General features: G+C 40.3%; 1 protein-coding gene across 6 annotated transcripts in view; it reads right to left on the bottom strand.

Moving 5' to 3' along the window:
- The window catches only part of mipol1 (mirror-image polydactyly 1), a 414,430-nt gene that overhangs the window by 217,174 nt on the left and 171,012 nt on the right, over window positions 1-26,244 (bottom strand). For 4 of the 6 annotated variants that reach the window (XM_043697844.2, XM_087989940.1, XM_087989937.1 and 1 more), the window contains exons 3-4: window positions 23,520-23,652; window positions 22,554-22,659 (exon numbers count right to left, since the gene is read on the bottom strand). In XM_043697844.2, the coding sequence (XP_043553779.1) occupies window positions 22,554-22,659; window positions 23,520-23,652 (239 nt within the window). Of the gene's footprint in view, window positions 1-22,553; window positions 22,660-23,519; window positions 23,656-26,244 lie in introns of all 6 variants that reach the window. The other 2 variants (XM_087989939.1, XM_087989941.1) reach the window with 1 other exon arrangement.

The raw sequence follows: 26,244 nt of genomic DNA, 5'->3' as shown, positions 1-26,244 counted from the left end.
ACCAATCCTCCACTGCTCTGTCCCCTGGATAGAGAATTTTAAACACTTTTAAAAAACATAAATTCTTCCTCATCTCCATCTTGAATGGAAGATCCCTGATTTTGAAACAATATCCCTCATTTAAAATTCCCCAAAGGCAGCAGACAGCTTCTCAAAATCTACTGCATCAAGCATTTCACAATGTCATAAGTTTCAATGAGATCATCACCCAATCTTCTAAACTCCAGAATGTACAGGCCCAATGAGCTCAATTTTGCCTTATAAGACAATCCTTCTATCTCAGCAATCAGCTGACTGAATCTATTCTGAACTGCTTCCAATGCAAGTATATCCCTCCTTAATTAAGGAGACCAAAACTATAAACATAGTCTAGGTTGGGTCCAGTACGTTTGTGACAAAACTTGCATACTTTTATGCTCCGAACCTCTTGCAGTAACAAATCCTTACTTCTGAACTCAAATTCTCCTCAATGAAGGCCCGTTTATTTTTATTGCATGGTGTACAAGGACACAAAGATCTCTTTAAACATCAACATTTCCCAAGGAATCACCATTCAATAATACTCTGTCTTGCTGTTTTTCACACCGAAGTGCATAACTTCAAATGCATCCATATTATACTTCATCTGCCATGTGTTTGACTGGGGTCACTCAAAATATTGTCACACAGAAATACAACTATTTATTTCCATGTTGTTTCTGGTCTGCCAAGCGATTCTCAATCCATGCCAGTATATTGTCTCCAATCCCACGTGCTTTAATTTTGCCCTGCAGCCTCTTCTGTGGTTCGCTATCAAAAGCCTACTCATAATTCAAGTATACTATATCTACCAGTTCTCACGTATCTATTCTAATAGTTATATCTGCAAACATTACAGATTAGATTAGATATTAGTTAAGCATGATCTCCCTTTCATAAACCCATGCTGACTTTGCCTAATCCTATTAATACTTTCCAAGTTCTTTGTTATTATATATTTCATAACAGACTATAATATTTCCCCATTAGAGATGGAGTCATAGAGCTGGACAGCATGGAAATAGACTCTTCAATCCAATTCGTCCATGCTGACCAGATATCTTTAATTAATCTAGTCCCATGTACCAGCATTTGGCCCTATCCCTCTAAACCCTTTCTACTCATATACCTATCCAGATGCCTTTTAAATGTTATAATTGTACACTTTCTCCGGCAGTTCTTTCCATCACGCCCCACCCTTTGTGTGAAAAGGTTGACCCTCAAGTCCCTTTTAAATCTTTTTCCTCTCACCCTAAACCTATATCCTCTAGTTCTGGACTTCCCCACTCTGGGGAAAAGACCTGGGCTATTTACCCTATCCTTGCCCCTCATAACTTTATGAATTCCTATAAGGTCATGCCTCAGTCTCCAATGCTCCAGGGAAAATACCCCAGTCTATTCAGCCTCTCTTTGTAATCCAAACCTTCCAATCCTGACAATATTCTTTTAAATATTTTCTGAGCCCTTTCAAGTTTCACAACATCCTTCTTAGATTTTAGACCAACTGATATGAAATTCCCTGTATTTCCTCTCCTGTCTTTTTTAAATAGTGGGGTTATATTTGCCAATCTCCAATCTGTAGAACTGCACCAGTGTTTATAGAATTTTGAAAGATGACCAACAATCCATCCAATATTTTGAGGGCCACTTTGTTTAGTGCTGTGGGATGCACATTATCAGGACATGGGATTAGTCAGTCCTCAAACCCATTTATTTATCCAGCATTTATTAAAACTGATTTTCTTGAATTGTTTGCTCTCACTAGACCCTTGCTTCCCTAAAATTTCTGGGAAATTATGTGTAACTTCTTTTGTGAAGACAGAACCAAAATGTGTTCAATTCCTCTGCCATTTCTTTGCTCCCTGTTATTATTTCCACTGAGTCTAAGAGAGCTACATTTGTCTTCACTAACCTTTTTCGCCTGACATTGTAAAATCTTCTTTAAATATCAGTTTTTATGCTCCCTGCAAGTTTACTCTCAAATTCTATTTTTCCCCTGTTGATAATCTTTCTGTCCTCTTTTGCTCAATTCTAAAATATTCCAAGTTCTCAGGCTTGCTACTTTTACTGGCAATTTTATAGGTCTTCTCTTTGGTTCTAATACAATCACTAATTTGTTTTATAAGCTATAGTTGGGCTACTTCTTTGATTTCATTTTTACATCAGAAATGAATTAATAGTTTTGTGATTCATTCTTACGTTCCTTAAATATTAACCATTTCCTATCCACTGTTAACCTTTTTAGTATGGTTTCCTTATCCATTATTGCCAAGTTTTGCCTCATTATTTAGATTCACTCTCCATCTTAAAATGAACAATTCTACCATTTTATAGTCACTCTTCCACAGAGGATAAAAAAGCTTGTTGACTAATCCTTTCTTATTGCATAATACCCAGTACAGGTTAACTTGCTCTGTAATTGGTTGCTTAATGTATTGATCTAAGAAACCATGACTTATATACTCCAAAAAGTCATCATCCACAGTATTATTTCTAACTTGGTTTGTGCAACCTATATGAATGTTGCATGCATTAAGATATAATGTCTTTAGACTCGTCTTTTTAACTACGATAATCTTAGGTTTAATTTGTACAATGGCTCATTTGTTTTTCCACCCCTGTTTTTTCCACCATTCACTTTTGCTTCTTACTTTTCAGTTTTTCATTTCTATTCTGGCTTCTTCCTTCTCTGTCTCCCTAATGAGGCTCTCAAACCGCTGGCATTCTAATTTAAACTCTGACAGTACTAGCAAATAGCTCCTCTACCTCTCTGATGTCGTTGATCCAGGTCCTGTCCAGATGCAACACACTCTGTACAGGTTCCATCTTCTGCACAATTAATCCTAATATATCATGAATCTGAATCCCTCCCCACTTTGTTGCCATGTAGTCATTTGGTATATCTTGCTATTCCTACGCTCACCAGCACATGGCACCCTCAAGGCCCTGCATTTTAATTTACATCCCAACTCCCTTCACTTAGCTGGTATGACTTCATCCCTTTTTCTTTAAACCAATATCATTGGTACCAATATGCACCATAAACACTGACTGTTCATCATCCTTCTTCAGAGTGCCCTGCAACCTTGCCAAGATATCCTAGACTTGGCACCAGTGAGGCAACACACTATCCTGTCGCCTCTTTTGCAACCGTAGTAACATGTTTGTTCCCCTTAGTTCTGAATTCTATATCACTAAAGCCCTAACACTCTTCTTCTTCCCGCTTATGAATCAGAGCCAGCCATGGTACTGTGGACTCGGCTTCTGCTGCTGTACCCAAGAAACTGTCTTCCCTAACAGGATCCAAAATGATATATTTGTTAGTTGGGGTACTATCCAAGAGTTGCCTGCACTACCCGCCTTCCTCTACTCTGCCTCGTGGTCTCCCAATCTCTTTCTGACTGTTAAATCATTATTTGCAGTGCAACCACCTCACTAAGTGAGCCATCCGCAATAACCTCAGCATTGCAGAAGCTCTCCAGTGAGTCCCTTCATAGGTCTAACTCTGAAATGCAGTTAGCCAGTGGTTGCAGCTGGATACATGTCCTGCATAAGTGTTCACCCAGGGATATTGGAAGTGTCCATGACATTGCACTGGAAGAGCACATCATGGGTGTGAGCTCTGCTGTCATGATTTACCTTTAGATGAAGCTTGTTATTACTCCCTTTAATGCAAACAAATTACTCAAGGGTCCTTTGCTCACTTGAAAACACACACTATAGCACAAACTCCCTACCTTATTTTGGTTAAGTCAATGGACAGCAGCAGTTTAATTAGTACATAAACTAGAAATAGAAGTACTCATCTGACCCTACTCTGGATGCTTCCTAATTTAGAACTATTTAAAGATACCACCTACCCACACAACCTCATCTTCATTCACTCCTCTCTACTTGCAGTAAACCTGAATGAAAGCACCTCTTTTCCCCCTCTGCTCCACTGTATCCCAAATTTCCAGTTATTCACCATCTCAATCCGACTCCAACGCAATTTCTCTCACCTTGATCAATTGGCTAACTCTGAATTATTGCAATACCTTTTCGCAAGCCCCAATATTTCTTGATTTATACTCTGTCTTATCATGTTACGTTGTAATTTTTAACTTTGTTTAAATGAACTGCAATGGTTAAAGAAGGCAGCTCACCACCACCTTACTGAGGACAATTAGGGGTAGGAAATAAATGCTGGCTGAGCCAGTGGTGCCCCCATCCTCTGAACAAATGAATGAAGAAACCACAAGTGGTGGCACAGTGGCTCAGTGGTTAGCACTGCTGCCTCACAGTGCCAGTGACCCAGGTTCGATTCCAGCCTCGGGTGACTATCTGTGAGGAGTTTGCACGTTCTCTCCGTGTCTGTGTGGGTTTCCTCCCACAGTACAAAGATGTGCAGGTCAGGTGAATTAGCCATGCTAAATTGCCCATAGTGTTAGTTGCATTAGCAGAGGGAAATGGGTCTGGGTGGTTTACTCTTCGGAGGACCGGTGTGGACGTGTTGGGCCAAAGGGCCTGTTTCCACATTGTAGGGGAATTTAATCTAGACTCCCGGAGGCCTGTAAACTACTGCCAGCAGTTACTTCAGCATGTAGTCCTTTTTGACCAAAGTGGACACAATGTTCCTTTTTCTGTTCTTTAGATCTTTATGACTTTCTTCCTTTGCTCCTTCTCAGCTCCACCCAAACTGATTACCTATTAAATCCAACATTAAGGGCACAATCTGTTTAATTTGATTTTCAGGTGATACTGATTACAAACATAATTTGAAAAAATGATTTTATGGTCATGTGTATTTCAAAATGAGAAAAAACAGTAAAATACAGTAACAAGTTTTTCCATTGTAGCTACGATCTGGCACCATTTTGAATAGTTTAAGAATAAGAAAAGCTACAAGATATAGCTTAAAGACAGTCCATCAGTCAGTCCTGAGCCTGCTTATCATCAATGATGCCGGTGCCTCCATCCGTCCTCCACTACTTCTCTGCTGTCTACACCAATCAGTGTCACAGTCACCACTATTCAGGCATCATCTTTTGGTGTTGGGCATTTCTCCCCGCCACCCCCTCGCTGCCGCCTATGCCGGACCCAACCAACAATGAAGTCACCGATCCTCAGGCACTATCTTTTGCCACAGAAGCGACCTTGCTGATGTAGCAGTTGCTGATTCTGATGCCAGGTTCCATGGTGGCACAGCAAAAGTTAGTAGGGGCTCACTTGTCTAGAATCCCTTGCCCCCACCAATGCTGTCTGAGCTCAGGACAAGAAGTAAGTAAAGGAGAACAAAACTAAAGGAGAAAAAAAGGGGATCCAAGATGGCGGCGACCCAGCAAGTCTGAGTCTATAGTGCTCCTCCCAAGACTTGGGCAAAGTGGGCCACCCACCCCCACCACACTCACCAAATCATTTAAAATAGCTGTTTAATTTAATTAGTTGTTTAGTATTAAATTTAAACAATCTAATCTTTAGTAAAAATGACTAAAGGGAAGGGAGCCCACAGCTCTCAGCAAGCAGGAACCCCTCCCCCACCCTCTCCAGTTGCAGCAGAAGCGTCCGCAGCCGCCCCTGGGGACTTACCTACGGTGGCGAGCCTCGTGGAAATCATCTCCAAACTGGATGCGAATATCGACGCTTTTATTGAAGAATCCCGAAGTCGATGGGACTCACTTTCGGCCGCGCTGCAAAAGCATGACCAAGACATTAAAGAAATCGAGCGCTGAGTTGGAGGGGCAGAGTTAAAGGCCGCGACCTCTGAAACTACAGCGCAATCGGCCATGGATCGGGCCCGGACTCTCGAATAGCGAGTCCGGACGTTAGAGAATCATATTGATGACCTCGATAATCGAGGTCGTCGAAAAAATATTTGTTTGCTCCCCCGAACGGGAAGAGGAAGGCCAGCTTACAGCGTTTCTCGAGCAGTGGCAGCCACAGCTTTTAAATCTGGAGGCTGGATCAGGCCAGGTAAGGGTAGAATGGGCCTACCAGGTCACAATACGCGGGCCCGGCTCGAACCAGCGCCCCCGCCCGGTCCTGTTCCAGCTGCAGAGCTATAAGGAGAGGCAGAAACTCCTCGAAGCCTCTAGAAATCTTGGAAAAGATTCCCAAGCCATGATCTATAAAGGATCCAAGATCATGTTATTCCAGGACTTTTCCCCAGCTCTGGTCCGAAAGAGGAAGGCATTCGATGAGGCGAAGAAGTGTTTAAGGGACTTAAATATTCAGTACTCCTTACGCTACCCAGCCACGCTACGCTTTAACTATGAAGGATCCGTGTATAACTTCGGATCGCCGGAAAAGGCTAAGGAATTTTTGGACTCTCTGAGATAAATTGTAAGAGATAATGGATGTTGGTTTGCCTTTCCTCCACTCCGGTTTATATCCCCTCTCCTTTTTCTTTTTTCTTACCTTACTGTTTAATATTATCTTGGGGGGTGAGGAGAGGGATTTATTTATTTGTTCTCTATTTAACGATTTTCTCCCCCCCTTGGGGTTTATTTTATTATTCTATGTATGTATGTGTGTGTATATATATATATATATGTATGTATGTATGTGTATGTATATAAGCCGGGGGTTTAGTTAATGTTGGTTGGAGAGGTGGTTACCTTATTCTATTTTATCTCTGTCTCTAGCAGCGGGGTTGTTTTCCCTTGTTATTTTATATTATTATATTTAATTATTATTTGTTGAGGTTGTAATTTTATAGTTATATATGTTTATACATGGTATTAACATTACCAAATATATCCAGGTGTTGGTGTGGGTGGGGGTAGGGTGCTCACTGTTAACTCTAGCTTTGTATTATATCTGAATTCTCCTCATCCTATTTAGGAGCGCCTGGGTCAAGGGTGGGGCATTGGTTGGGAGAGGATACGATGGACCTTTGGAAAGGAAGTGACACCCCTGGGAACAAGGGGGAAATTCTCTATTTAAATACGTTTTATATTTTTTTAATTATTTAGAAATAGTTTTTTATTATTTGTTGTGAATGTACTAGAGAGCCTTTATTTTTGTGAATTTTATATGCTCTATGCTCAGGATGTTCTGGATAGGGTTTCCCCTCCCGAGGGGTCTCGGATTTGCCCGGATGATTATGGTTGATCAGTTGGTTAAGTGGTGCACCTGGAATGTCAAGGGGAGCAATTCGCCAGTCAAAAGGAAGAAAATATTATCAAATCTTAAGAAAGAAAGAGTTGATATAGCTCTCCTACAGGAGACACACCTGTTGGATAAAGAACATTTGAAATTACGACAGGGTGGATTTGATCAGGCCTTTTTTTCTTCTTTTAGCTCAAAAAGTAGGGGAGTTGTTATTCTTGTTCGGAAGAATTTCCCTTTCAAAATCCTAAATCAGATAAAAGACGAATCGGGACGATATATTCTGATTAAAGCCCATATAAATGGAGAGGAATATGGGATTTTAAATTTGTACTGGCCCCCGGCACACCCCTTTAAATTTATAACGGAGGCCTTCTCAAAATTGATGGCTTTTGATGCCAGTCATACAATTATAGGGGGAGACTTTGATTGTATTATGGATCCAGAAATAGATAGGATTCCCAAGAGTACTGCAGGAGTATCTCCCAGATCTAGACAATTGGTGGATCTGAACAAAGAATTAGGATTAGTAGATGTATGGAGATGTCTTCATCCACAGGGCAGAGATTTTTCTTTTTACTCCAATCCACATAAATGTCATACCAGAATTGATATGTTTTTTGTCCCCTCGATTTTTTTTAAATTCCATATCATCCTGTAAAATAGGTAGTATAGCAATTTCCGACCACGCTGCTGTATATATGGAAACCAAGGCGAGGAACAACAGGACATCCCCTCGGTATTGGCTTATGGACCCCTTCCTAATGAAAGATAGTAAACTTATAAAGTACTTCTCTCAAGAATTTAAAACTTTTTTAGAAATTAATTTAGGTACGGCTAGCACCCATCAATGATGTGGGAGACCATCAAAGCTTACGTGCGAGGTTTGATCATCTCCTACTCAGCGACCCAGAAAAATTTAAAGGGAGAACAACAGCGTCTGCTCGAAGCTCGCTTAAAAGCAGCTGAAACAGCATACGGTGATAGACCTTCTATTATCAAATTGCAAAGGATTACGGCCCTTAAGACAGCTCTAAACACCACACTTACCCAAACGGCTAAGAGGGAAATATTATTTGCAAAACAAAGGTTATGTGAATTTGGCGACAAACCGGGTGGATACTTAGCATTTCTTGCAAAAAAAAAGGCCCCTCAAACTATCAAGTCTATCAAGGAAAGTACGGGTATTTTGAATCATGATCATAAAAAGATTAATGCAATCATTAGAAAATTTTATTCTGATTTATATAAATCGCAGGATTGTGAAGACAGGACTAGGAGGATGCAATCATTTTTTAAAAATGTGACCTTTCCGGACCTAACTCCAGAAGAGGTATCGGTCTTAAATGCTCCCCTAACAGTCCAAGAAATACTTGACACAATCGGGCAACTTCAGAGCGGTAAGGCACCTGGCCCAGATGGTTTTCAAGCTGAATTCTATAAAGAATTTACAGGAATATTGGCTGGTCCACTTATGGACATGTATAACTATGCATATGGTCAGGGCTGTCTCCCGCCTTCGCTGAAAGAGGCAAATATCTCTCTTATCCTTAAAAAAGGAAAGGGTCCAGAAGATTGTACATCATACAGACCAATATCCTTGCTAAATGTAGATTTTAAAATCCTTTCTAAAATGTTAGCATTGAGACTAGAAAGGGTACTGCCACATATCATAAAGGAGGATCAGACGGGGTTTATTAAGGGCCGTAGATCATCCAATAATATTAGAAGGGTTTTGAATATGATTCAAACCTGCCATCAGGGAAAGATACCAGGAGTAGTAGTTTCATTAGACGCGGAAAAGGCATTCGATAGGGTTGAATGGTCATATTTGTTTTACACATTGGCGTTGGAAAGGTGTTTACCAAATGGGTCTCAACATTGTGTAGTGATCCCAAAACAGTTGTGGTTACCAATGGATTAGGTTCGGATAGTTTCAGTGTGGATAGGGACTGCCGTCAGGGATGTCCTCTCTCGCCATTGTTATTTACGCTAATAATTGAACCACTAACAGAAGCTATACGGGCTGATCCTAATATAACGGCCCCAAGGATTGGTACAGGTAAACATAAAATTACCCTTTATGCAGATGATGTTCTTCTATTCCTCAGTAATCCTTTGATATCCGTACCTCGCTTAATCCAAGTTATTAATACATTTAGCGCATTCTCAGGTTATAAAATTAATTTCTCAAAATCGGAGGCTATGCCAATGGGTGGCCTTGCTATGATACCCCACTTAATGGACGGATCCCATTTTCCCTTTCGTTGGTCCCTGGAGGGTTTCTTATATTTAGGTATTTTTACTACCCCAGTATTTGGTCAGTTATACAAGGCTAACTTTGTGCATTTACTGGAAAGGATAAGGCAGGACCTCCAGCGATGGGGAGACCTTCCAATTTCCTGGCTGGGTAGAACAGCACTAATTAAAATGAATGTCCTGCCCCGTCTCCTATACCCTATGAGAATGCTTCCGGTGATGCGCCGAGGCTGGCACTACGTAAATTATATGGCTGGTTGGGTTCCTTTATCTGGAATCATACTCGGCCCCTCATTAAGCTGAAGAAGCTAGAGCTGCCACAGGCAAGGGGAGGATTGGACTTCCCAGATTTTAAGAAATATCAGTTGAGTTCCCTCTTAAGTTACATAGCTGATTGGGTCTTGTCTGATCCACAATCAATCTGGCTGGATATCGAGGCTTCTCAAGTAAAATGCCCACTTATTAACCTTTTATTTTCAGACAAGAGGAAAATCATTACGGATCACTGTAAAAACCCTATAATACTAAACACAATTAAAGCTTGGAATATAATGCGGCAAAATGAGGGCAACTCACATAAAACATCCCCCTATGCGCTGATAGTGGGAGCATGGGGATTCCAACCGGGGTTTACAAATGCCACTTTTAAACTCTGGAGATCCAGGGGTATCTCATGTCAAGGGGACCTATTTAAAGATGGTGTCCTGATGTCTTTTGAACAGCTACGTCAGAAATTCGGATTACCTAATGGAGACCTCTATCGATACTTCCAAATTCGAGACTATATATAGAAGAAGACTAAGTTATTTGACAGTCTTTATAAATCCGATAGAGAATGTAAAGTACTACGACCAATGGGGGTATCCTCCATCAGTACTATTTATCATTTACTACATGATGAAGTATCGGGAGATATGGACAATCTGCTTAAAACATGGGATCAGGAATTGCGACTAGAAATCTCTATAGAAACGTGGAATGACATTTGGGAAAACGCCAGAAGAATCACCATTTGTAACAGAACCCAAGCTATCCAGCTGAAGATACTTCATAGGGCCCATATAGCACCGGATCGATAGGCAAAATTTAAGGCAGGAGCATCTCCAATGTGTCTCAAATGTAAAATAGAGGTGGGCACTCTTGTACATTGCCTATGGACCTGTCATAAGATCCGTAGACACTGGACTAAAGTAGCAAGTACCCTGACAGAAATTTTAGGAACGGAAACTAAAGTGGAACCTGTATCTCTCCTTTTGGGCTTTTCGAACTTTCCCTCCCTGGATATGCACGGGAAGAGACTATTTTCTATTCTCTCTTTCTGTGCAAGGAAAAATATTTTGGTAAACTGGGTGGCTGAGGGCCCCCCGGACTTTCAAATTGGCACAGATTAATTATGGAATATATTCCCCTTGACATCCTTACAAATATGGTGCACCGAAAGACCGAATTATTTTATAAAATATGGCAGCCCTTCTTGAATTATATGAATACAGATATTTCGGCTATCCTGACTAGGGCTTTTATTTAATTGAGATTACGAACCTGGCTGGTCCGGGGCCCCTTAGGAGAGGAATCCCGCACGAACACGGGTTTTGTTACATTTGATGTTAACACATTCCGAGCATGTATCTCACTACCCAATTTCTGTGTTATCTGTTGTTTTTTTTTCTCTTTCTCTTATTTGAATAATGTAAGAGACTTAAATATACACTCTGGTTAGTTGTAGGTTAGATTAGTAGTTAGTTGAATTTTGCTTTTTTTTCTCGGTATTTTTCTTTTGTTAAATTTTGGTGATTATATATTTAAGATTTAATTGTATATCAATGTTTGTACTTGAGAGTTTTATTTATTTTTGTAAACTTGGAAAAATGTTAAATTTCTAATAAAAATATCTATTAAAAAAAAGAGAAAATAAAAGGAAAGGAAAGGTGGTCAGAGCAGATGAGCCCCGGCTCAGGAGCCCTACTTCACCACATCTATATTTAATTCAGAGCTTCATTTAAGCTTTATGACTTATTTCACTGTTTAGCTGAGCACAAGTTCTACGCTGTTTGTTTTGGTATCTATCATTTTGCCTATCCCTATAGGTTACTGCTCTTGCATATAGTTGAACTGTGCTGCTTTTCTTGATGCCTTTGCATCCAATTGAGTCTTACTGAAGTCTAAACATTCCACTCAGTTTATAAAGCAGTTCACATAGCTATCAGTGTTCATGCTTTGTGCCTCAGCTCATTTTCAGCGATCAGTGCCCCATTACAGATCAAAACCTTTCTCTGAAACAGGTTTCAGTTTCATTGCTTGTGAATGCCGTGTGTATTTTGGACACCTCATCTACCTTGATTCAATGCAATTACTTGATAAATGTAAGTCTCTTTGCATTAGATTGTACGTCTCTATTGTCGTAATCTTATTTTAGTATACTTTCTGTAGATCACCATCTTGATATGCTAGAGGAGCTTGCCTGCCTCAGTTCTCCCTTGAACTATGCTGTCAGAAGTTTCTTGCTCCCAACAAGGTCACCCATGACAACAAGTTCAGGGTGTGGATTGGACGTGTCGTCGCTGGCTTCAAAGGTGGATGAAGACTGCAGCAAGGTAGCTCCAGCCATCACTATTTATATCAACAACGAAGTGTGACTGTCAACCTGTCAAAATCATGGTGAACCAAGTCACGTGCAGGTATCCACTAGGATCCTGTTGCCAATCCTGCGTTGAAGTAGAATTGGTGACAGATTCACAGCTGTAGTAAGTCTTTTGTCAAGAATTTATGAACAAGCAACAGATGCATGAAGGTCATTGAGCAAGTATGTTCGAACAGATATACTTTTGGGCAGTCCACTGCAGGACATCCCCTGCTCATCCCAAATGAGGAAACCAGAAAAAGTGTCTCTTAGCAGGTCTCACTTTCTACTGGTTGAGGAACCACACCCTGCAGGGTTGCCATCTCAGTGGTCCAAGGACTAATAAACACGCATTTTTATAGGAAACATCACACAATAACACTGGTATTTCACTATTAAAAATGGAGAGGTCTGTACCATCTCTTTTATGTTGCTCAAGAATTGCATTAGTGCCATAGATTATATGTAATCAGTTGCAAGATGAAAATATATCATGAATGCTCGCTGACAACTTCAGCTCTTCAGATTTAAATTTGAAATCTAGTTTTACCTTGATAATCCGCTTCCCCATCCTTTACAACTTTCTCCATAACAAACTACCAAGTTGATATCATTTCTGTCCGATTACACATCCCAGTACTTTATACTTAACTCATAGCATGGCTACTTAAGTTTAATTTCTATCTCATTTATTTCCAATATTCCTTTTGTAGCAGAGGATTAAATTTTTTTTTTTGAGAATTCAAAGTGATTGCAACAATGGGGGAAAAATCCAAAATGAAACATTAAACATTTATAGAGTGTTTCAAATGGCAAGCAGGTTCTATAATAATTGTTTGCAGTTGTGGCTATGTGGAGCACTGTGCAATCATGCTTTTAAAACTTACATCCAGAAGCAAAGCAGAAATGATCAAATTATGATTATTCCTAGGTTTCATAAGATGATGAGAAATAGGAACATTCGGTACCTCGAGTCTGCTCCGCCAGTTAATAGAATCACATTGGATCCCGATTTGGAGATGCCGGTGTTGGACTGGAGTGTACAAAGTTAAAAATCACACAACACCAGGTTATAGTCCAACAGGTTTATTTGGAAGCACTAGCTTTTGGAGCACTGCTCCAAAAGGATATAAGATTCTGTGTCCTATGATCTATTGGACTGTAACCTGGTGTTGTGTGATTTTTAACTCTGTACATCTGATCCCAACATTGTTCATATCCACTTTACTGCATTTTCGCCATAACCCTTGATTGCTTCCCCAACTGATCAAGAATCTATCTCAGTCTTAAATGTACACAAGGACTCTACCCCCACAGCTCTCTGTTTCAAGGAACTTTGAAGACTCACAACTCCCTCAGAGAAGAAATTCCTCCCATCTCAGTCTTAAACTGTTGCGCATTAATTTTGGGACTATGCCCTTTACTTATAGACTCTTCCATGAGGGGAAACATTCTCTCAACATATACCCTGTTAACCCTTTCTCCTATATGTTTCAATGAGATCACCTTTCATCTAAACTCCAGTGAGTAGAGTCGCAATCTCTTTAGCCTTTACTTGTAAAATCATCCTAATGAACCATCTCTGAATTGCCTCCTTTTAAATTATATTTTTCCTTAAATAAGGGGACTGAAACTGCTCACAGTACTCCAGGTGTGTTTTCACCAGCATCTTGTACAGTTAAAGTAAGACTTCCCTCCTATTATGCTTCAACCCTCTTGAAATCACATTCCTGATTATCTAATGCACCTGTGTGCTAGCTTTCTGTGTTTCATGCACAAGAACCCACAAGTTCCTTTGTGCTGCAGCTTTCTGCAACTTTTCTCCATTTAAATAATACTGTTCTTTTATTCTCCCCTCGAAATTTACAACTTTACATTTGTCCACATTATATGCTTTTGCCTACTTACTGCATCTATCAATATTTCTCTGCAACCTATTTGTATCCTCTTCGCAACTTGCCTTTCCATCTATTTTTGTGCTGTTTGCCAACCTGGCTACAGTACATTTGTTTCCTTCCTCCAAATCATTAATATATACTGTAAACAGCTGAGGTTCCAGAATTGATAACTGTGGAACCCCACTGGTTACAGACCTATATACTGCAAAGAATCCCTTATCACCATTTGCTGTTTCCTATCCATTAACCAATTCTCTATCCATGCCAATATATTATCTCCAACATTGTGGGCTCTTACTTAATGACAATGTTTTGAGGTACTGTGCCAAACACCTGCTGGAAATCCAAGTACAACTCTACTACTGGTTCACTATATTCTGATTGAAACTTTCTCAAAAAAACTCAAATAAATTAGTCAGACTCAATATACTTTGCAAGAAACAAAGATCAGTCCAGCACAGGAACAGATCCTTCAGCCCATATCCATGCCAATCATAATGCCATTCAAAACTAATTTTATCTGCCTGCACATGGTCCGTACCCCTCTATTCTCTGCCTGTTCACATTTTTGTCTAAATGTCTCTTAAAAGTTGCCATTGCATCTACTTCTACCACCTAGCAACACCTTCCAGGCACCTACCATACTCTGCGAAATATTTTCTTTCAACTTCTCCTGTCTCACCAGAAATCCCTAATATTTGACATTTCCAACCTGGGAAACCCTATCTGTGCCTCTCATAATTTTATATACTTTTATCAGGTTACCCCTTGGCCTCCGATAGTTTAATGCAAATAATTCAAGTTTGTCCAACTGCTCCTTTTGGCTAATGCATCCCAAGCAATATCCTTGTAAACCTCTTTTCCACCCTCTCTAAAGCCTTCACAGCATTTCTAAAGTGTGGTGATCAGAACTGCACACAATATTCTAAATGTGACTATCACAAATGTTTTTTATATCTGCAAACGTTCATTCTCAATGCCCTGACCAATGAAAGCTGTATCAAGATTAGAGTGGTGCTGGAAAAGTACAGCAGGTCAGGTAGCATCCAAGGAATAGGAAAATTGACATTTCGGGCAGGAGCCCTTCATCAGCTCTTCTTCAGCATCTGCAGTCCTCACTTTCGCCCAATGAAAGCTGTATGCCTTCTTTACTACCTTATCCACTTATATTGCCACTTTCAGGGAACTATGGACCCAAGATCCTTCTGAATATCAAAGCTCCTAATGGTCCTGCCATTTACTGCTTCCTCTTGCATCTGAGCGTTCAAAATGCATTACCTTACACTTGTCCAGATTAAACTCCTTCTGCCATTTCTCTGCCCAACTTTGCAACTGATCTATATCATGTTGTATCTTTTGACAACCTTCCACAATATCCACAACTCCACCAATGTCCATTACGTACGCAAACTTACTAATCAGGATACCTATATTTTCATCCAAATCACTTATACATATTACAAATGATAGACGTCGTTCACACTGATCCTTGCAGAACACACTGTTCATAAACTACTTGTCAGGAAAACACCCCTCCACAACTATTCTCTGTCTTCTATGACCAGTTTTGTATCCAGCTGACTAACTCACCATGGATCCCATATGACTTAATCTTCTGGACCAGTCTACCATAAGGGTCTAGTAAAATCCATGTAGGCAAAAGCCCTAGCCTCATCAATCACCTTCGCCACTTCCTTAAACAATGGAATCACATTTGAGACAAGACCTTTCCCAAAGCTATGCTGACTATCCCAATTAATTCCATTCCTTTCCAAATTCAAATAAAACCTGTCCCTAAAAATCTTCTCCAATAATTTTTCTACCAATGATACAAGGCTACAAGCCTATATTTTCCTGGATCATCCCTGTTGCCCTTCTTAAACAAAGGATCAACATTGGCTATTCTCCAATATTCTGGGACCTGGTCTGTGGCTATAGAAGATACAAAGATCTCTGTGATGGCCGCAGTAATTTCCTCCCTGGCCTTGCTGGGGCAGATGCAATCAGCTACGGGGGACCTACCTACCTTAATACTTTTCAAGCCACCCAACATCTCCTCTTCCTTAATATCAACATGCCCTAGAATATCAACATATCCCTCTCTCACCTTACCATCATCCATATTCTTCTCTTTGATGAATACTGATGTGAAGTACTCATTAAGGACCTCATCCACTTGCTCCGGCTCCATGCATAAATTCCCTCCTCTGTCCTTGAGTGGACCTACTCTTTTCCCTAACTACCCTCTTGCTTCTAATATTTGCATTAAATAACTTGGGATTTTTCTTAATCCTACTTGGCAAATCCTAATTGCATGAACATTCACGGCCTCTTTTGGCCCTCTGAATTCCTTGTTTAATTTCCTTCCTGCTTCCTGTAAAGTATTCAAGGGCCTTGATTGGTTTCAGTTTCCGTAACTTTTTTTTAACTAAACTTTTAACATCTCATCATCCAGGATCCCGAATCTTACCATCCTTATCTTTCATCCTCACAAGAACATGCTGATCCTGAAAGGGGATCAAGTGGCCTTTAAGAGACTCCCATATGCCAGATGTGGATTTACTCTCAAACAGCCACCCCAATTTAATTTTCCAGTTCTTGCCTAATACTGTTATAATTAGCTTTCCCCAAATTTACGGCTTTCATTCAAGGACTACTCTTATTCTTTTCCATAACTATCCTAAAGCTTACAAAATTATGATCACTATTCCCAAACTGCTCCCCCAGCGAAGCTATCATTCCAGGCTCATTCCTTAATGAAAGGTATAGTATAGCTCCTTCCCTAGTTGGAATAAGTCTATATTGTTTCAAGAAACCCTCCTGAATGTACCTCACAAATTGTGCCTCATCTAAGCTGCTTGCACTTGAGGAAGCCCCAGTCAATATTGAGGAAGTTAAAAATCATCCACTGCAACAACCCTGCTGATTTTACATCTTTCCATGACCTGCTTACATATCCGTTCCTCCATCTCCCACTGGCTATTGGGAGGCCTATGTATAACCCCATCATAGTAATTGCATCTTTCTTTTCCTTTTACTCATCTGGCCTCATTGGATGAGCCTCCAACGTGTCCTTTCTTTGTGGAGCTACGAAAATCTCCTTGATCACGAATGCAGCTCCTACATACTCTTTTTACATCCTTCTCTATCTTGCCTGAAACATCTAAACCCTGGCATATTGAAGGGCCAATCCTACCCTTCTCTCAACCAAATTTCTGCAATGCTACAGCATTGTAGTTCTCTATACTAATCTAGGCTCTCTGCTCATCTACCTTACCTGTCAACACACTCTCCATTGAAATAAACACATTTCAGACAAATAGTTTAGCTACGTAAATTAACCTAGCCCTACCTATTCTTCTTATTAGACATAACTGACATTATCTCTATCTTCTCCTCAATCACTCCACATGTTGATCTACTGCAAGGGTCATCCTGACATCTTGAGTACTTGCTCGTGGTCATTGGCTGAGGTAGTTTAGACAGTTGATTGAAACAGCATATACAGCCAGCCCCAAAATAAGGTACATCAACAGAGGTAGTTATAGAGAAAGCAGCATGATTGAGGAAAGCAAGCCACCACCTTCTTAGGAGAAGGCCATGAGTTTCCTTACATCACTCCATGGAAAGGAGAAAGACTGTTATCATCAAAGATTGCAAGGCATTTGGGCCAAACACCCAACTATTTCAAACCATGACCCTCATTTGTCCATTATTTTAAATAACTTAGGGACCAGTGAAGCATTCACATCTGTCACAGTCATATACTTTCTTCGTCTAATTCAATAATAAAGGTAAAGTTGCCGTTGCTTGCCAGACAATAGGGCTACTCTTTTATTAAAGACAGACAACTGGTGGTGGTTTACTTTGAGGGTCACCAAACCTCAGGCAAGCAGATAGTTTAAGAAGTAGAGACCTTCATAATTATCTCAGCCAGCGTGGGAAGGGAACCCACACTTGCAGGTGACTCTCTGCTTTGTAAACTACCCATCCAGCTAACACAACTATAGTTATCAGCCTAACAGGCCTTCAGTTCCTTGTTTCATATCTTCGTCTTTTGAACTCTTGGATTATAGGTTTGCAACCTTCCGATCTGCAGGAACCATTGCAGAATTAATAGAATTTTGCAAGGAAACTAATTTTCCAGAGGTTTAGGTTTCAGAAGCTAATCAAATCATCTTGTTGAAGTGAATTTTAACAGGACTAATGTCCATGTAATCAGTTATACTTTTATTAATCTAGAATTTATGTAGCATCAAAATAAGATAAAAACTAAAGAACTGCAGATGCTAGAAGTCAGAAACAAAATCAGAAATTGCTTGAAAAACTCAGCAGGTCTGGCAGCATCTGTGGAGAGAAAGCAGAGTTAATGTTTGGTTCCAGTGACCCTTCTTCAGGACTGTTTGTAGCTAGGAAAATGTTGGTACGGCAAACTTTGTTTTAACTAGCAACTTATGAACTGGCCATCTTGATAAACGAGCAAAAATTATTAATCTGAAATACCAGAAGTTCACTGTATTATCATGATCTCCACATAGCCAATCGATGGTGCAGTAAGAAGGCTGTTACTAAGTTTTATTTAAAGCAAAGTTGCGTTAGTATTTAAGTAATTTATGCTGTAAATAAAGTATAACAGTGATGGGTATGACCACTGCGTTATGTTCCTATTACTTAGTGTGTGTCTATGTGGACCACTTGATCAATTGGAATATTTGACCAACCGACACTTCTGGTCTCACAGATACCAGTTAATAAAAAGTTTACTCTGTGTTTGTTACAGGTTTGGGAGGAGAGGCAACAGTAAATGAAGCCCAGAGAAAGAGAGAGAAAAAAACAGTTGAGCAAACAAAGGAATGTGTAAAGGTCAGCCTGGGAGAAATAATATCCATTCATGGGGATGGTTAGCAGCTGACAATGGGTTGTTTGTGATAGCAGCCCATGTGATGTCAAGGCCAGGTGTGCTGGGGTTAGTATGGGAGATGCTGCTGAAGTCCAAAAATTATTGAACTTAATATTGAGCCCAGAAGGTTGCAAAGTCTCCAAGTGGAAAAGGAGGTGTTGTTCTCCCAGTTTGTGCTGAGCTTTGCTGCAGCACTGTAGCAAGTTCAAAACAGAGATGTTGATCAGGCAACTTAAAGTTGTACTGAAGTGGCAGTAAACCAGAAGCTCAGAGTCATTTTTACGGACAGGACGTAGGTGTTCTGCAAAGCAGTCACCTAGTCTGTGTTTTGTCTCCCCATTGTAGAAGAGACTACATTGTGAGCAGCAAATACAGTAGACTAGATTGAACGATGAGTCAAGATTAGAGTGGTGCTTGATGAAGGGCTTTTGCCCGAAATGTCAATTTTCAGACTCCTTGGATGCTGAACTGACTTGCTGTGCTTTCCAGCACCACTCTAATCTTGACTCTGATCTCCAGCATCTGCAGTCCTCACTTCGCCTAGATTGAATGATGTGCAGGTAAATCACTACTTCACCTAGAAGGTGTGTCCGGGGCCTTGGATAGCGACAAGATGTACATGTATTTGGAAAGGCAAGGACTGATTAGGGATAGTCAACATGACTTTGTGCGTGGGAAATCATGTCTCACAAACACGATTGAGTTTTTTGAAGAAGTAACAAAGAGGTTTGATCAGGGCAGAGCAGGAGATGGGATCTGTATGGACTTCAGTAAGGCATTCGACACGGTTCCCCATGGGAGACTGGGTGACAAGGTTAGGTCTCATGGAATACAGGGAGAACTAGCCATTTGGATACAAAACTGGCTCAAAAGTGGAAGACAGAGGATGGTGGTAAAGGGTTGTTTTTCAGATTGGAGGCCTGTGACCAGTGGAGTGCCACAAGGATTGGTGCTGGGTCCACTACTTTTCATCATTTATGGAAATGATTTGGATGTGAGTTTAAGAGGTTGAGTTAGTAAGTTTGCAGATGACACCAAAATTGGACAGCGAAGAAGGTTACTTAGGAATACAACTGGGTCTTGATCAGAAGAGCCAATGGACTGAGTGGCAGATGAAGTTTAATTTAGATAATTGCAAGGTGCTGCATTTTGGGAAAGCAAATCTTAGCAGGACTTATACACCTAGGGAATGTTGCTGAACAAAGACACGTTGGAGTGCAGGTTCATTGCTCCTTGAAAGTAGAGAGGCAGGTAGATAGGATAGTGATAGGATAATAAAGAAGGTTGGAGTGCAGGTTCATTGCTCCTTGAAAGTAGAGAGGCAGGTAGATAGGATAGTGATAGGATAATAAAGAAGGTCTTTGGTATAGAGTCATAGAGATGTACAGCATGGGAACAGACCCTTTGGTCCAGCCGACCAGGTATCCCAACCCAATGTAGTCCCATCTGCCAGCACCTGGCCCACATCCCTCCAAACCCTTCTTATTCATATACCCATCCAAATGCCTCTTAAATATTACAATTGTACCAGACTCCACCACTTCCTCTGGCAGCTCATTCCATACATGTACCACCCTCTGTGTGAAACAGTTGCCCCGTAGATCTCTTTTATATCTTTCCCCTCTCACCCTAAATCTATGCTCTCTTGTTCTGGACTCTCCAACCCCAGGGAAAAGACTTTGCTTATTTACCCTATCCTTGCCCCTCATATTTTGTAAACCTCTATAAGGTCACCCCTCAGCCTCCGACGCTCCAGGGAAAACAGCCCCAGCCTGTTCAGCCTCTCCCTATAGCTCAAATCCTCTAACCCTGGCAACATCCTTGTAAATCCTTTCTGAGCCCTTTCAAGTTTCACAACATCTTTCCGATAGGAAGGAGACCAGAACTGCATGCAATATGCCAACAGTTGCCTAACCAATGTCCTGTACAGCATGCAGTTCTAGTCTTCTTCCTATCGGAAAGATGTTGTGAAACTTGAAAGGGTTCAGAAAAGATTTACAAGGATTTTGCCAGGGTTGGAGGATTTGAGCTATCGGCAGAAGTTGAATAGGCTAGGGCTGTTTTTCCGAGGAGTGCCGGAGGCTGAAGGGTGACCTTATAGAGGTTTATGAAATCATGAGAGGCATAGATAGGGTGAATAGACAAGGTCTTTTTCCTGGAGTGCGGGAGTCCAGAACTAGAGGGCATAGGTTTAGAGTGAGAGGGGAAGGATATAAAAGAGACCTAAGGGGAAACTTTTTCACGCAGAACGTGGCGCGTGTGTGGAATGGGCTGCCAAAGGAAGTGGTGGAGGCTAGTACAATTGCAACATTTAATAGGCACCTGAATGGGTACATAAACAGCAAGGGTTTGGAAGGATGTGGGCTGGGTGTTGGCAGGTGGGACTAGATTGGGCTGGGCTATCTGGTCGGCATGGACGAGTTGGACAGAAGGGTCTGTTTCTGTGCTGTACATCTCTATGACTCTAAGAAAGGAAGTAAAAGGGCAGATGGTACTCCTTCTGTGATTGCAATGGAATGTGCCATGAGGGTGTGAGGAGTGGAGGAGGAATGGGCTAAGATGTCCCAGAGGGAATGGACCCTGCAAAAGGCTGACAAGAAGGAGAGGAGAATGTCTGTCTGGCGGTGGCTTCCCACTGGAAGTGGTGGAAATGGCGGCTAATGATTCTTTGGATGTGTATGCAGGTGGGATGTTAGATGAGGTCAGGGGATGGCATTGCAGTTGTGGGAGAGAGAGGGGGTGAGGCCCGAAGTGCAAGAAATGGGTCAGGCACGGCTGAAGGCCATATCAACCATATTGGTGAGAAATCCTGGTGAGGAAGAAATGTTGAAGGCACTTTGGATGCCCCCATCTCAAAGTTGACATCATCAGAAGAGATATGATGGAGTCAGAGGAGAATGGTTCAGAGACTTTACAGGAAGCAGGGTGTGAGGATGTATAGTCAAGGTAACTGTTGGTGTCAATGGATTTGTAGTGGATATTGGTGGTCAACCTATCCAAAGAAATGGAAACAGAGATGTCAAGATACTGTGTCACCACACAGAATGTACATGTCATGTCATTTGTGAGTACAACATTGTTTGTGCATATTGAAGTGCACATGCTTTTGATGCAGGATTCAGCAGTAGAGAGACACTCCAAAAATAAAAAGCAACTGATCAATTTATCTTTTACCAACACTTAGTAAAAGCTAAACTATTATCATGACATGCCAGGCAAACACGTATGATGAAATAAGATCTTGCCTTCCTTGGTATATCAAGTGGGGTTATAAAACAATTACATTTGAACTACAAAAGCTTGCTTTAACTGGTCATTTGTTGGCACATGGGCTGGGACTTCTGAAAGAATGGGTTGAGTTGTAGATAGTTGTGTGTACACCTAAACAATTGATGTTGTGATGCTTTGAACCAGTTAAAACAATAAGCAATGTTTGAACTGCTGGATGGAAGGTAAAGGCACTGGTAATCATTATTCTCCCATGTTGACTCAAGGCCTTTCAACAAAACAAACAGCTTCTTTTGTGATTAAACTGACATGGTGTTAACAATGCATTTAATGTCAATATCAGTATGCATTCAAGTAAAGCTGTCCAGCATGCTAGCACTGAACTCCAGGAATTACTCATTTCATATGTCACTTAAATACGTTACAAACTTGAAATCCTCACACCTTTGGCAAATACAGTTCATGTTCAGTAGCATCAAATTGCAATGTTTCTTATAAGTGAAACACAAAACCACTGAAACTGCATGCAAAAAAAAAGTACCTGTAGCCTTTTCAGCTATTTTGGCTTCTGCTGCTTTTTCTTGTAATTCAGTGTCAAGCTTTAAAATTTCCAATTCATGCTCTTTTTCTGACAGTTTATCCTGAAGCTAAAAGTATAAACACATTATGTTGTATATATTTAAGGTCAAGCCATACATACTATTTTTGATTATAGATCAACAATATTTGAAGCTAGTAGCCTTCATGGGATGCATGCAAAAATTAGAGTATTTCTGAAGGCTATAACAATATCAATAATTAAACACAACTATTCGTGCACAACTTTTACCCTCAATAAACATGCAGATATCCCACAGCATTAAATAACATTCATTAGCTATCCACTGAAATGAGAAATCTATAAATAAAAATATTTTACCATCAGTTATGCAATACAAATTATTAATTTTACAATTTTACATCAGATCAATCAAAAGATACGAAACAAGGAATTTTCTGCAAACTAAGTAGGACTTTTTTTCAAAGGTGTGCTCATATCGGTCCAAAATGAAACAAATATTTGAATTCATGGTATATCCTAGTCCAATCTGTGGAGCTACATGAAAATTGTCCTTGCGATATAGAAACTTATATTTAAAAGCATGTTTGCATTGTTTGGAACAGATAACTTAAAATTCAAAAGTTCAAAATTAAAAACCCTCTTTGTTTATCAAGATCTGGAGGCATCTTTGTTAACTATTATATAAGTGGCAGACATTAGCTGCAATGAAATCGCAGTGATTATCATCCTGTGAATAATTTCACAAAAACGAAAACTGAAAATGTAGCATTTGTCCTTTGACAGATTGGCAAAAATCAAAATATAGCATTTAAAGATAGATTTATCAATTTATTATTTATACGTAACAAAGACAATTGTCTTGAAATAGCAAGACACGTACAGCATTAAATGTAAGCATGAATGCCACAAAGTATAATTAAGCAATCTAAACTTTTAAGAACATACCTTTTTATTAGATTCTGCCACAGCATTCAACTCTTTTAATAGGAATGTTACTCTCCTGTTATCATTTAAGAGTTTGGTAACTTGACCTGAGGTAAAAGGGTCATCTTGTGTATTACTATCTCCGTTTTCTGCTCTGCTGTCAAAAATCAAAGAGAAATCATTTAGTGAGGCTCAAAGTTCACTTGAATGCACAAATTTAGTTTAGGGGCTCAGGTCCTTTTTGATTGAAGACTTGAATTGTGCAAATAACAGCTGAATATAAAGTGGGCCTAGTTATTCTAAAGCATGATAATTTTAATCTCTTGAGATCTTGTGTGTGTGAAGCATACATTACAAGTAGTGCTTTTCGAAGGCTAAAGCTGAAAAATTAAATGTTAGTATGAAGTCCTAAAATGTAAAGACATTTCATGTTGGTATGACATGGTGTAAGTTATATAACTGATCTTAAAATATTTCTGGACACATCTAAAATCAAAGTAGAATATTTCAATGGTATTTTGAAACTAGTTACTTCCAAAATGTCCTGCATATGGTTAGTACCAGAATTCTTGACCATAAGTTGCAAATATTATGCTTGTGAGTGTCTCTTTCCTTTTAGTTTAGAAAGCAACGTTACGAATGAGTCCTGAACAAGTCCTTAACACCACACCTCTTCAAATAGAGAATAATTGAAAGGAGAAAACAGGCTATTTAAATTACTGGAGAAAAGTTAAGTAGCCCTGTCACTAATATATGGTGTCTCCGCTGTCTGATATCCCTTCAGCTCTCCTCCATCTCCCAGGTCGAATCCTACAGTTAGTGTAATGGAGACATATTTTTATGCGATACCATTTAATCTAATGACCTATCTTTTTACATGGAATACTATTACATTTCAACTCTCAATGTATAGAATTTCAACTCTCAATGTATTGTCTGAAATGTCATGAAAATTTTCTACATAGGCTTCATAAGAAGAATTCAAACATAAAAAGTATTTATGTGACAGTGATAACCTAGTGGCAAAACCACTGGATTTGCAATCCAGAAGAACAAGGTAATGTCCTGAGGACACAGTTTGTATCCCACCATGGCAGATTTGAATTCAGTACAATCTGGATTAAAGCTAGTCTAATGTCGATTATTGTAAAAATTCACCTGGATCACAAATCCCTTTAGGTAAGGAAATCTGCCATCCTTACTGGTCTGGACTACATCGGACCCCAAGATGCACAGCAATGTCAGTGACTCTTAGCTGTCCTTTGAAATAGCCAAACAACCCACTCAGTTGTATAAAACAACAATAAAACTCCAAACAAAGAATCAAACCAGATGGATTACTTCATATCAATCTAAACACCAGAAACAATAGCAAACACACAACCCTGTCAACCACATAAAGTCCTCGTCAGGAAGCTCTGCCAAAATTGGGAGAGGTGTTCCACAGACACAGTCATACTTTCAGTATCATACCTGTCAAACAACATGCCAGACATTATGATCATCATCCCTGGGTATGTTCAGTTCCACTAGTTGGCCAGACCCAACATGGGTGGTAGCACCACGACACACAGTTCAGAGGACATTGCCCTGGGAGTCCTAAAGATCAACTTGGAATATGAAATCTCAGGAAGTTAGGTAAAATGTAAGTGCTTAAACTTCCTGATTACCACCGATCGCCCCAATCAGCTGATGAATCAGGATTCCACCATGTTGAACCAACGGGAGGGGAAACCTAATTCACCTCATCCTTGTTAATCTGATCTGTTGCACATTTGTCCTTCAGAACAATATCGGTATAAATGAGCACCACACTGTACTGTGGAGACTAAATCCTGTCTTCAAACGGAAGATGTCATCCATAATGTTGTGTAACACAACTGCTATGCTAAGTGAGATAGATTTAGAACAAATGTAGCAACGCAAGACTGGGTATTCATGAGCCACCATGGACCATCAGAAACAGCAGAATTCTATTCAACCACAATCTGTAACCTCACCGCCCATATCAAGAGCATCAAACAAGGCAACACCCCTGATTTAATGAAAAGCACAAGCGTCATGACAGGAGTTGCAATAGACAGACCTAAAAATGAGATATGAACCTGGTGAAGCTACAACACATCACTGCTTGCATGTCAAACTGTGGAAGCAGCAAGCAATAAACAGGGTTAACAATCTGACAACTAATGGATCAGGTCAAAATTCTGCAGACCTGCCACAGAGTTGTGAATGGTGCTGGATAATTAAACAACTACAGAAGTTGGAAACTCCAAAATAACCCCATCCTCAATGAAGAAGAGCTTATGCCCGAAACGTCGATTCTCCTGTTCCTTCGATGCTGCCTGACCTGCTGCGCTTTTCCAGCAACACATTTTCAGCTCTGATCTCCAGCATCTGCAGTCCTCACTTTCTCCTCAATGTTGGGAGAGTCTAGTATATCAGTATGGAGTGGGACATGGCACGGAGCAGGGTGACACTAGGCACCCTGAAATTGATTTGGCCCAGGTCGAAAGATTGAGATTGGAAAACTTACAAGCCACCTTGAAACAATTAAAGTGGCTACAACCACCGGTAGGGACTGGAACCTCGAAAAGGGGGGATTCAGAGCCATCTGCGCCTTCGTCCCCGGAGAATGGGCAGAAACAAAATTAGATACAGGTTGAGTTAACATAGATCCAATAAGGGTTCCTGGACGGAAACATAAGCCCCACCGTCAATATCCAATAAAACCCAAAGCAGAAAA

This window comes from Chiloscyllium plagiosum, unplaced genomic scaffold (genome assembly GCF_037043375.1).
Source record: "Chiloscyllium plagiosum isolate Xiang-an unplaced genomic scaffold, Cpla_swu_hap1 HiC_scaffold_8, whole genome shotgun sequence".
NCBI classification, from domain to species: Eukaryota; Metazoa; Chordata; class Chondrichthyes; order Orectolobiformes; family Hemiscylliidae; genus Chiloscyllium; species Chiloscyllium plagiosum.
The sequence above is the reverse complement of the archived record's forward strand: the minus strand, read 5'-3'. Positions and strand labels throughout refer to the sequence as shown.